General features: G+C 35.1%; 2 protein-coding genes across 3 annotated transcripts in view; one reads left to right on the top strand and one right to left on the bottom strand.

The window, feature by feature from the left end:
• galnt3 (UDP-N-acetyl-alpha-D-galactosamine:polypeptide N-acetylgalactosaminyltransferase 3 (GalNAc-T3)) overlaps window positions 1–13855 on the top strand; it is a 36277-nt gene that overhangs the window by 13459 nt on the left and 8963 nt on the right. The gene's annotated exons all lie outside the window — the stretch shown is intronic.
• On the bottom strand, window positions 6108–12225 carry LOC130555820 (rho GTPase-activating protein 15-like). Its single transcript, XM_057336309.1, has 6 exons — window positions 12105–12225; window positions 10112–10265; window positions 8329–8388; window positions 7974–8032; window positions 7759–7846; window positions 6108–6431 (listed from the first exon to the last, which is right to left on the bottom strand). Exons 2-6 carry the CDS (start codon window positions 10253–10255, stop codon window positions 6138–6140), a joined length of 645 nt encoding a protein of 214 aa, XP_057192292.1. The 5' UTR covers window positions 10256–10265; window positions 12105–12225; the 3' UTR covers window positions 6108–6137.

Below are 13855 nucleotides of genomic sequence, written 5' to 3'. Positions count from 1 at the left end.
AATCTCTTTTGTAATCTGTTGTCTGAATCTCAAATCCTTCTGTTCACCCCATGATTATTACAGTTTATACACTATATTGCTTTGCTATGAACAGAGAAATTAATGTTCAATACAATGTAAGCAGCTTTATGCACTAAGGTCAAGCACTGCAAACACCTTTTGTTCAGCTCTCATGCAAAGTGGTCTTAAGAGATAAATGACTGTGCGGTTGCTAGTTTAAAGGTCAAGTGTGTATTTTTTTGAAGAATCTATTGACAGCAATGCAATATAATATACGCAACTATATCTTCAGAGGTGTATAAAGACCTTACATAATGCAGCGTTATGTTTTTATTACCATAGAATGAGCTATTTCAATACACAGCGGGTCCCCTTGGAATTCGCAATGTTGCTTCTACAGTAGCCCTAAACGGACAAACTCCTACAGAGTGCGTTTCGTAAATAAGTTATCTCCTTTGGCAAAGAAGCGAAATGTGATGACATTTTTGTACTAAGCAGCCATTGTAGTATTTCGAGAGGGAGGGGTGGAGTGAGCCATTAGTTGCAATTCACAACCTCACCACTAGATTACTAGAAAAATCACGATACCAAGTAGTATTGCGATGCTGTGTCATGTTCATAATTAAAATCTACAAAATAGACCAAAATTCCTTAATACACAGATCTAAATGAAACATGTTGTATTTAGTAAACTGTATTATACTGCACACTACAATATTTGTAGTATTAACTGTAGAAATTGGATAAGTTTAAGCAAATACTGTAGTATACTTTAATATTTACTGTGGAAAGATTTAAAAACACTAGTGTCTAGTAATTTTTGCAACGTTTACTGTAGTAACTACTAAAGAACATTTTTTAACATTGGAACTAATTCAATCAATGTGCGACAAATTGCATTAATAGCAATGCTTATAAAGGAAAATGTTAGGCTTACTTTAAATGTGACTAAAACAGCCAGTAGGTGGCGGCAATAGTTTTGTGTCAGTGAATCATTCAACCAACTCGTTCAAAACAGCTGATTCATTAAAGAACGAAGCAAGTGTCTTGATGGATGACTCACTGAATCATTATCTTGTCCGAGTCGTTCAAAACACGGATTCATTTAGGAGAGAAACACCGCAAAGAAACAGATGAAAGTTTTCAAATGAACGTTAATGCGCATATGCAACATTAGTTACGCCACTACGATACTACCGTTTAAAAAACGAAAGGCATCGCGGGACTTTTGAAGCTTTAGCATCGCGATGCTACCATAGCCTACTAGATCCTACTAGATGCCGCTAAATTCCATACACTTGACCTTTAAAGGTGCAGCAATATGTTTCAAATATGAGAGAAAGTGCTTGAAACTCCACAATCATCATGTAAAACTCAAATGATACTGTAGATCTATCAAAAATATTGAAAAAAACATTTATTTACCTATATTTAAATTACTTCAAAGTATTACTATTACCACTATGAATAATAAGTTGTTAAATAAATCAATAAAAGAAACAAATCAGCTATTTTTATATGAATCTACTCTCATAACTATACTTTCCCACAAATCAATTTATTTATTTATTTTTATTTTATTGTAAATTATCACCTATGAAATATAAATGTATTGTATATATTAATTATATATGTTTCACTTTTGTAAAAACAAGCAAACAGCGTGAAAATATTGTATATGTGTACATTTAGGATACATAAAATGCCGGCTACAACACTGGCCTCAGAAAGACAAAGAGGTCTGCTGATTTATTCTGAAGAGTTTATTTTCTGAATGTCCACAGGGCCAAAAGTGGCCAAAGTTGAAGAAACACTCAGATAAAGTTGGATGTTCCTTAAAGTAATTGAAAAAGCCATCTATGTCTCCTCCATTTTTTCTCACCCAGAGACAAAAGCAACATGACAATGACAACATTTAAATTACTTCTTGACTTTTTATCTTGCGCATTGTCCTAATATTTCTCCCAAACGGTATAAATGCACTGTGCTTTTAGTCAATTTGATGCCATTTTTTAGACATATTTTGATAGAAATGACAACAAAATTCCAGTGTTACGGGACACATTGGCGTGGCGGTTAGGTTAAGCCTGTTAACATGTACTACAACGAATGACAATCTAAACAACATTTTGTAATTAGACAACACATCACTTCATTAGCTCAATTCTATAAAGCGTCCTTTCAAGAGTCCAATACTTAGCAGTCCTTCTGGGCAAGCCATTCAACGTGTCAGATCCTTCCTACTCACTGTACAACCTGTCAGTCGACCATAATCGCCAGTAAACATGCCCGAAATGTTCAGCGTACGTGAGACACCAGATCTGACAGCGACTGGCCAAGGATCTTCATTTCCACAGACAGTTTAAGAGATGATGGATAGATGTGAACCACATGCTATTCATCATACTGCCTATAATCATAGCGATATATACCACTGGACACATTTCAAACATAAAATGGTCCATAATTGAGGCATTTTCTCCCACTGTTCTTTAGAAAGGATGTATTAATCTATTTGCATTGTCTGACAGGCCTTAACACGTAAAGACCTTACAGTTCACTCACAGTTTATGTAAAACATTGTACAGATTATGCAGATGTAACTGATCTAAAAAAAAGTCTCTGACAAAGTTTTTTTTTTGTGGAAAATATGAGACACCCTTCATTTCTTTATGGCATTTTAGATTTGGCGGGTGACATTTTTTATGATGTAATATAACATTACAAACAACCATGTTGAGGTGTCCACATAATTCATGAAAAAGGTGTCTGTATTTCACCTCCATTTTTCATCATGTTTTTCATTTCATAACCTGAAACTGTATAACGTTGATGTTGAAACCCCTATATCTCAAACAGATTTATTACAGAGCACAATACTGGTTCTCTAAAATGCAGAACAATTTCAGGCTATATGGGACAGTTGGCAACCCTTGGTGAAGCGAACAGCAAAGGCACTTGGCCCTGATGAGAGCGGAACGGTTTCTGTCTTATCTCTACCGTCTCTCCAGCTTGACGCCATATGCCGTCATATGATATTACAATCAGCCTCAGATGTTTCCTCTTGATTCTCAAACAGTCATGCCAGGCACCTATTGTCAATAATGTGACACAGTTGTAAGGTCTTAGTCCACTCACTTTTTTCTATAGGGATGACTGGATTTCATAGACATTTTCACGCAGGTGACGCAAGCGTGAACGAAATGAGAATCGGATTTCTATTGTCCGACTTTTTTGTTTCCTGCTATGCTGCAATCTGAAACGTCCGAAATTTAGGACGAATGTTTTAGAAGACGATCCTTTTCCGTGTTCTTCCAATTACAACAATGGAAATATGTTCTTTATTTCTTACAGGTAAGGCTTAAGGTTAGGATTAAAACGTTTGAATAACATTATACAAATGATCAGATTAGAACTTGTGCATTGTTCTGCTTTGAGTTCTGTGTTTACGTGAACACCCAGATGAAGTCAATTTTTTGTTATGTGGTTTTCTACATAAAATCATCCATTACTGCATAATGTAAAGAACATTCTGTATAAATACAACCTTGATGTTTTTTAGATCGACTTAGTAAGGGCATGTCAAAGATTGAAATTATAGTTAAATGAATGGTTTAAATCAAACTTTGATCCTTGTTATCTCGAAATTAGATCATGAGACTGGCCTGGTTTTCACCAAAAATGTGACCCTGGATCACAAAACCAGTCTTAAGTAGCACGGGAACATTTTTAGTAAAGGACAAAATACATTGTGTGGGTCAAAATTATCGATTTTTCTTTTATGCCAAAAATCATTAGGATATTAAAGATCATGTTCCATGAAGATATTTTTTTAAATTTCCTACCTTAAATATATAAAAACTTTATTTTTGTGAGTGGATGGTCTGCCACAGTGCCCCTGATTAACAACTTCAAAGGCAATTTTCACAATATTTTGATTTTTTTGCGCCCTCAGATTCCAGAGTTTTAAACGGTTGTATCTCAGCCTGATATTGTCCTATTCTAACAACTCATATATCTATAGAAAGTTTATTTATTCAGCTTTCAGATTATGTAAAAATCTCAATTTCGAAAAATTGACCCATAAGACTGGTTTTGTTGTCCAGGGTCACAAATGTGTATTAATCTAAGCATGCCAACGTCAGGTTAGATGTAGTCACAGTATGTTCCTTAACCTTGTGATCTGCCTCAGCGCTACTGCCTACACGCATCCTAACCATTACCAAAGGTGACTGATTTTACATGGGCGGCAACTATGCACACCACAGAAATGGTGTTTTGCAAAGATGATACGATGAACAATTGAATCCAATACAGTTTTATATAAGATAATAATGCAATCAAAATTGGGTAAAATTATATATTTTAATAACACTGAACTGGCTTAATAGATAGTCAACATTTCTATTATCTCTTCCACAATCTTGACTTTTTTCACTGACCTTTAAAGAGACAGTTAATCTAAAAATAAAAATGTTGGCATCACTTACTCACCCTCGAGTTGTTGTAAATCTGTGTAAATGTATTTGTTCTGATGAACACAGAGAAAGATATTTGGAAGAATGCTTGTAACCAAACAGTTCTGGCCAGCACTGACTACCATAGTAGGAAAAATGACAATGCTATTAAAAGTGCCCCAGAACCTTTAATGCCTTTTTGAAGGATACCTGCCTTAACATTTTTCAAAGAACAAAGAACGCAGAAGCCATAAAGATTAAGTTGCTTACATTTTGGAACAACCTTTACACTGAACGTAGGCAGCTAGTTTTGGAACAAAGTATGTTGTTTCAGAGGTGGGAAGGCTTTCCTCTGAGAGAAATGTGGCACTTTTCAGCTCTAAAGTTTCATCAGTGTAAAGAAAACCCATCTAGTTTTGAGCGAGCTCTGAAAAAGACAAATGCATATGACTCTCTGGGTTCATAACCCTTTTAAATGACCCAGAAAGCCAAACTGAAACCAACACATAAAAAAGCACGATGAGACTTTCAAGCAACTCTTTGTTTAAGTAGTGCATCCTGACTTATCTCACTAGTAGACATCAAATATCTTGCGTTTACAAAAGTATTTCTCATGTATGTCTTATAATAAGACGCAATGCCAATTATATCTATCCACATTTATGAGAATTCTTCTCATAATAAAAAAAGCTCATTTCAGCTTCCCCAGCATTGCAATTCAAGGTTTCTAAGTTTCAACCGATAAGCACTGTAATCTGTGTATTAGCAGAGATATAAGGATCTGCATTTAAGGTTAATATCAGATGTGACAGAAGCATAAAAAGGACTGAAAGTCCACATTAGATGCTTAAGACACTGATCAAAACCTCCAATAAAAGAATTTGAACTTCTTAATCGCAACTATCCCTCATCTGACACAAGTGTTTTGTCTTGGGCTAAACCGAGCAGATCTTCGAGACCTCGGCTGAATGCCTCACAGATTGAAAATCTAACTCCGAGCGCCGTTGAATTAACAACCCTCCGCACTAATTTCTAATCCCGGTTGAGGTTGATTGACAGCAATGGCAGACTATGAAATGGCTCGGTCCCATCATTACAAGCACTTTTTTCTGTGCGAGAGTTTGGATTATTTAAGATTACTGTTTAAAGCCTTTTTAATCTCTCCTGCAGAAAAAGATTTCTGGCCAAACTTCTGGACGGCAAGTACAGCGGTGGTGATAAGACATTATAAGAGATCGGAAATCGGCTTTTTATCCACAGTTTGCCTCATTATGAAAGTTAACTCCGCTATCAATGTATTGATAAGCACCGGGCGTCCCGACACACCAGTTTGAAGATTATCTCTCTTTAGATAAATCTTAATGAAAAGTCTTCAAGACAAAAATGACTGGACAGAAATATCAGGGGATGCTTTTGGATCCAGATCATTGCAAACACTGGTGTGCAGATAAAATACTGTGCATTTTTTTTCAAAGGCAGTTTATACTTTCTCGCTCATCTCTTGAGAAACACTCGAGAGATTTGAAGAGGTATGACACCAGTTCTGACAGACAATATCAAGCCTTTAAGAAGGGTCTGGTGAAAGCCCTATAAGCTCACTGAGCAATTAGATTGCACTGTAGTCTTTTCAATCCCTTGAGACTTCATAAATGCATTGAACAACTTGGTTAAGATGTGACCTTACAAGTTTGAGTTGCAGAAAAAAGGATAGATTATTGGAGCTGAAGCTATGGGCCATGTTATTAGAGGTGAGACCTCGTGACTCGGTTTCAAGACGACTAACAGATCTGTCTCAATTGCTTCGCCATTGAGGTTCACGAGACAATATTTATCTGTTAATATGTCTATACAATGATTAAAATATTCTAATATCAACTGTCTCACCTGCATCACGTTCTTTCGGCTTGATTTCTCTGTTGTCCACTCGATTGCAGCCCCACACAGATCCACACCATCTGGTCTACAACTGGGTTTCTGTGAAAAAATGTGACACTTTTGCCAAGACTGACACAAGAGCTTGTGTTAAAACTCACAGAGCTTGGGACATCGCGTTATCTGCCCCAGAGCTAATGATAAAATGCTTAGTAGATTTTTAACATCATGTGTCTTTCTTGTCGCGAACTTAGCCACCACAAACCAAACCTACGCAGCATCGATTCTGGACGTAATGTAAGTGTTTCCAAATACTAAACGAGGGATGAACGGCATGTTCTGAAAAAACGCATGTTCACCCCAAAATGAAAATTTGGTCATTATTTATTCACCCTCTTGTCATTTCAAACCTGTATGACTTTCTTTCTTCTGCAGAACACAAAAGAAGATATTTTGAAGAACGTTGGTAACCGAATAATAGCAGTACGCATTCACTTCTATTTTATAGACACAAAAGCAATGCCAAAGTCAACGGGTACCACCGTTGCTCGGTTACCGACATTCTTCAAATATCCTCTTTTGTGTTCTGCAGAAAAAAGAAATTCATACAGAGTAAATGATGATGGAATTTTCATTTTTGGGTGAACTATCCCTAACTGACACGTTATATAAAAATCTATGACATCTGTGAGGAGAAAAGTCCATTTATAATGTCCGCGCTGGGAGGTGATCTCTTTCATTTCAGCAGCAAGAAAAAAGCTCTGGCTTTTTGAAAACTATTTGAAAAAGCAGTTCTACTGTTTTAATGAGGTGGCAAAAATACTTAACTTCATCCTGATAACCTCTGTGTGTATTGCCCTCAGAAATGGCTGAGAGGCTTGAGGGCTTTATAGCCACTTGACCATGAGTGATGTTGAACCAAACACGACCTGACCTCATTGATGGTCTCGATGTTTCATTTATAAGAATGACAAGCCTGCCAAGGTAGCAAACCTCTGAACCTCTGTATCACGCTCTCTCTCTCTCTTTCTATTACTGCCACATGCTCACTCAAATCATCAAAGTAATGATATGCTGGTATAATTCTATGCATGATGGGTAAACATTTTCTCAGCAGCATTTTAAATAGACAGGATCAAAGGCAAAGTTAAGTTTTGACAAATATGGAAATCATTACGTTTCTCCACCCATTCGCTAACAGTTATAGGCTACTGCTCAATGCACATCTGCATCTATTCATTAATGCTGCTGTTTGTTTTCTGTTTATTGACATTATTTTCTTATTATTCTCAAGGAAAATAACTGTTTCCCTATATTGAAAGAGCAAGATAATAAAAAATTCTCAGCATTAAATGTTTTGACTAAATGCACTCTGTTGGGCATGTGTAAATATGCGTACGATGTGTATAACAGAGCTGTCGTGTCTTACCAAATTAGCCACAGCTTCTTGTTTGCTCTCCTTATAGAATAATAGCTGACTAGAGGAGAGAACAACCCAGGATGAAGTCCAGTTTTTCCTGCGAAAATATCAATAGTTGTTTTTCTTCATTCATTTTTTTAATTAATAACATTTAAATTGTAAACATTATTTTTTTTATCATTACAGACATACAGATAGAAAAATATATAAATATATAAACAAACCGTAATTTCTTCCCTCCTTCAGCAATTTTGGCTTTGTTTAAATATTCTTTTAAAACAGGCTGAAATATAAAAACGCATACAGACACAAATTATTTTGTCTTTCAGAATTCTACAAAATGTTTAAAAATGCCTTAGAGTACAATGAAATTTGATTTGTTAATTTGTTTGGAAAAGGGAATTTAAAAAATGCATGTCACTTTTTTAAGATGAATACCAACTCAACTGAGCAAACTAAACATATTACAAAGGGTGAGCATCGCGTCCTCACTACTGGCTCATTATTCAATTTCCATGCTCTCTGATCCAAACCCAATTTCATGTGACGTCAAAATAAAGGAGGCACCACAGATCATACCTGCAGCCCAACAGAAGCATCCATGTTATGTTGAGACTGATTCCTCCGGTGACGATTAATCTAAACAAAGATTGTTGCTAAGTCAATATGAACAATTAAAAAATGACCTAAAATTGAGATTATGAACATGTTAAGAATTAGATCACAGAATTCTATATATACATTTCATACGTTTATGCATTGTAAATATGATGTATTTATTTTGTAACTTTTTATCATTTTGTTTGGCGTGCATGACAATCTATGTAAATAATATGCAGATGAATTACTGCTCATGAAATATTCTATTAAGCTATATATTAAATCATATCTGATCCTTTGATATCTCTATATAAATAATACATGAAAGCTCTTCATATTTTTAGAGAATTTCTAATAATTGAAACAATCATAATAATAAACAACAATTAAAAATCACAAACTGGTGTAAGGTAGGCTTAAAATCTTGTGTATCATAAAAATGACTAAATACATTCCTACTCAGAATGACACAGACAAGTTATGAATCGTTGGTGTATCTGTCAAAGTATAATAAAAAGTAAAAAAAGAAAGAAATGCAGCTAGTTGTGTTTTGTGCATGCTGTGTTGACAGAACTATGGGAGAAATGAATAAAAACCAGCAAGCCACGTTCAGCAGTGCTGTGCTGCCCTCTGCTGTTCTATACCTGACACATTCAGTTCAAGTATTTCTCAACACATATAATGAGACCCATGCAACAGGAAGCTTTACAGCAGATGATGTGTTGCACTGTAATGTATCAACCTACAGCATTGATTTACCGATGTGATTCTCACGAAATCTTGGTTTGAAGATGTCAAACATGATTTTCTTAAAAACACATGCATCAACAAATTCCCTTTATATTAATTTAAAACAAGGTATAACATGTTTAAAGGCATTCATTTCAAAACTTTTACTAACAGTTTAACACAATAAAAAAAATACAGAAAAGGCCTTAAAGATTCTCATTACCGTAACCATAAAACGGTCAATCTCATAGCATGTTTTGCTAAAAACAAGCGAAGCCTTGATGCCTAGCAACTTTTTATTAATCATACATAATGAGACATTAAAGAATTATATTTTAATAGAATATTATAGGCCTACATGTAAAATTTCTTTAAATGTGGAAAACTACCTGTATCGGTAATGAGAAGGGAAAAAGGCGTGTACACGGCGTGACAAGAGAATATCAAGTTTTTTACTTATAAAATATAGAGTAATTTGTTAACTTGTTAGCCGTTTAAAAGGCAAAACTCAAATAAAATCAAACTTAAATGTAAATATCTTTTTGTGTCTTTAAAAAACGTTACGGAGGATGAGAATTTCAGTCGTGGACACTTCTTTCTTCCACTATTTCTTCATTTTTATAATACATGAATATTCTGTCAATCGGTTTTTTTTTTTGTAATTTTTTTGTAATTTGAGCACATCTAATAGAACATCCAATTGTTTTTTCACAATATTTTCATTTTACTCTGTTTAAATTACAACATATAATACACTCACGGTTATGAGAATTTCAGCAGAAAAAGCAATAGAATACATAAATAATTAATTAATTCCTATGTCAAAATGATGTTTTGTCCATGGTAGAGAACACAATTATCTTTATTCTGATCATTTTTTGTGTAACCAAATTGTATGTTTCATCATTTAAATCTATACTGCCATGGTGTTTCAGTGGTTTTGTGAGAATCACAGCACAAAAACCAATGTGTGAGCATTAATTTATATAATGGAACCTAGACATGTGGTGAAAGTGTGCATGTGCTCACTCACAGAGCTCACAGGTTTCTGTAGTGTCTCAGGTTCTGGAAGGACCATAGACTTAGTCTGGCTGAGTCTTTCTCCAGAGCTGCTTTGAGAGTTTTTGATCCTCATCTGAACAGCTCCAGGAAGTACCAGCGCCGCCTGCTTGTGCATTGCTCTGACACTGACAAATAAAATGGCATAATTCCTCTTATTATTTATTTAATCTGACTAGATTAAAATTGAAACGATGCATGGGAAAGTCACAAATACAAAGACACAATGCATTTAGTAAAGACTGGGGCTAGTTGTCACGTTTCACTAAATTAAACTAAAAATGATAAAATGATTGCTTTTATTTGTAAAGAGGGAATTGAATCCTAAATTGTATAAAGTTACATAAAAACATAAAACACATGAGATGGCCTCACTCATAAAACAACCTGCGTTTACAAAAATTATGCTTGTCCTGAGAACACAGATCACCCTTCTGGTTAAAATATAGTTTTATTATATAGCTGACTCTTTTCTTAATACATACTGGTGTGGTTTTACTGTCTGTACTAAGGCTGACGCTATAGTTTAACACTAGTTCAAAGCATACAAACCCTCTGCTAGAGAAAACAATGTGTATCTGATATATTACTTTGAATCTTTTTGGCTCAGAGAATGACTTTACTGTATGTGAAAGAAAATTGAAACTAGAACAGTTATCCATTTTACTTTTGTCACAAGGGAGAGAAGACTAGTTTGAATTTATCAATATACAGTAAATCAATATGGCTATTGAATTGAATTCACTTCCTGGATTGATTTCATCTTGTAAACTGCGATCACAATTTAAAGGTTGAGCTTTCATATATCTTCTTAGCATATATACAGATTAAATCGCATTGTTTCTAGTGGCGGTTTCGAAATCAGTCTGATTGCACCATAAGACACACTGCGGAGGAACTGCTCTGAGAAAACTTTACGCTTTTGTGTTGCATGTCAGAGAGTCTGGGTTCCTCAACTACATTTTATGCTACATGTGTATGTAGTGAACAGCAACATACTGTACACTTGAACAGCAATGAATTATTTTCATATTTTGATCAGCCTGATGGAATTATATCTATTCTCCCTTGATTTGACACCAAAGGGTTTATGTCAAAATAAAGTCTCCAATGTGCTTCACCCTAATGGCCATTTCTGTCAGTTTGAGGTCTACCGTGTTTTCATACAGTGTCTACTTTTCTTCTCATTAAGGAAATGCTTTCAAGATGAACAGTGTTAAAAGTAAAACATGCGCCACTGACAATGCATGTAGGTAGACAAATTCTGTATGTGTACATTTTGAGGCTGTTAAAGCATGAACTCTGCAGTTGACATGGCAACACTCTGACATGACAGCAAATAAATAAATCTTCAAAAACGAAATGCACCGGAAACTCAATGCCACTTTCCTCTATGCATGATCAGTTGCCTTTCAGTGGTTTATTAAGAGGGCAAAAGTTTGCAACCTCCTCCATGAGTGACTGGAACTTACACGTGAATGAAAATGAACAGTTTCAATCGAAACATGTTATCACTTTGACATTTTGCCATAGTTTACTACACTTTACACATATCTTTATTCCCCTAATAAGGATAAGTTAAGATAAAAAAATCAAACCATCAAACGTTTTCAGAAATTGAACTTCTCACCTAACATATACAGACATTACAAAGTCAATGCCACGTTTATGGCTTAATTACATACAAAATAACAAATAATCCACTTTATTCAGTCAAGTCAAATACATCAGTGACTTTCACATCCATCTCCTCTTTTAAAGCTACATTAATCTGATATGTATTACGAAGAAATGACATCACGATCAAAATCTAGAGCTAAAAATATAAGCAGAGAAACTTTAAACAACCACCAGTAAAACCATTTGCCACCCACATCACATTCTATTCTATCCATGTTCATTTCAGGCGCAGGTAAAACAGATATGCTGCCTTAAAAAATCTTAAAAACTTCAAAAGACTTTCTCACCTGGTTCTCGTTGTTTACCAAAGAATATTGATCAAATCCTGTATCAGTAAAGACAGAGAAAGAAAGTGTCGTTTGGAGGAAGTGTACAGGTCACATGGGAGATTCGACTTCTTTCAAGATGTGCAAGTATTAGTGCATACATCACACACTCTTCACTTCCTGAGGCCTGTAACAACCGTTTCAGTCAAGATGGCTGCTGTTAGCAGATTAAATAAGATCAGCATCAGGCTAATATGAGGTTTATGCCTGTTCTGGAGAAAAATAATTATATATATGTTTTGGTAATGCTTTTTTGAGTGAGAGCCATTATTTATTATAGTGTAAGGAATTGTTTTCTACCGTAGTATTGTGTCTGGCAGAATTGTTCTTCTTAAAATAAGTTGAAATAAATATAATATGTAATAATAATTCTTCTGGTTTTAATTTTCAGAGTTATCCACTTCCCTTTAAGGTAAATGGTTTGTGACATGTTAAACACTTCCAGCTTTATGATGGCATACATTTAAATATCTCAGAGTGCATCCTACTCTTCACACAGGAAATAACATCCGTCTCACAATAGGACTTTGTGGTATTGTCATGCAGTGACAATATAATAATATAAAACATAATAATATATTAAGAGATTTATTGTTTATTTCCATTGTCTACTATTCTATGTATATACTCTACTGTTATTTATTTGTTTCCACCTTCAGCATTATGGCTATATAAATATTCATTTAAATTACGGTCATGTTAAGAAGTTAATCATATTTCATGTTAATATTAATATTTACAGTAGTAGTATTTGATATGCAAATTCTGGTTCTGTTGTCTAACTAACTAGTTATTTCTCAAGAGATTAATTTTAAATACAATTTTGAATGCAGTGCACAATTAGTCCAGCAGATGGAGACCTTCTTTCCACAACAGAAAGTAACATTTTATAACGCGATGTGAGCTTTATAAGGTCATTCACTGCATTGCTTAAGAACAGCGACAGATGACCGATGGATAAATAAAAGCAACCGTTTATCAGATTATTAGTGCACACTACACTGCATACAATCTATAACGCAGACGCGAAGTACTATAATGCAGCCACTAGATGGAGACAAACACTCACACACACGCACACTGTATTTTATAGTCGCTTACATTTGCAGTTGTCTCGTATTCGCCCTGTTCATCACGCTTTATTGCGAGTTATATGAGCTCTAGTATATGGCCCTTGAACGTCCCACATCGGGAAGCGGACACAACACGAAAAACGTTGATTTTCCTTATGATTTTCCTGATCTTCCACGTGTGTTTCCAAAGGCCACATTAGGAGACCCTACTCCTCACTTCCGTTTGAACACAAACATTATTTTAAATGAACATTTAATACATTTCTACTATTTTTATCAGAACGGTGACTATGATTATATAGGTCCTATTGATAGGCTATGCAAATTAACGGTAGGCCTAGTACAAACGAAATTGATCTGATAAGTTCAGGAAAAATAAGAAATGCCACATGTCGTGATGCTAAAGTTTGTCTGCAGCTTACGTGCGTTGGTCCTAACCAGCAATCTCTCACTGGACTTTCCAAAGCGATCACAAATTTCACAAATCTTCCTTCCACATGTACTTTCCATGAACTTACATACGAATCAATTTGCCCAGAGCGCCACCTAGTTGTTGGCCTACAACTGCTTCGTTAAGAAAGAGAGAGAGAGAGAGAGAGAGAGAGAGAGAGAGAGAGAGAGAGAGAGAGAGAGAGANNC

Source organism: Triplophysa rosa, linkage group LG6, assembly GCF_024868665.1.
Source record: "Triplophysa rosa linkage group LG6, Trosa_1v2, whole genome shotgun sequence".
Classification (NCBI taxonomy): domain Eukaryota; kingdom Metazoa; phylum Chordata; class Actinopteri; order Cypriniformes; family Nemacheilidae; genus Triplophysa; species Triplophysa rosa.
The sequence above is the reverse complement of the archived record's forward strand: the minus strand, read 5'-3'. Positions and strand labels throughout refer to the sequence as shown.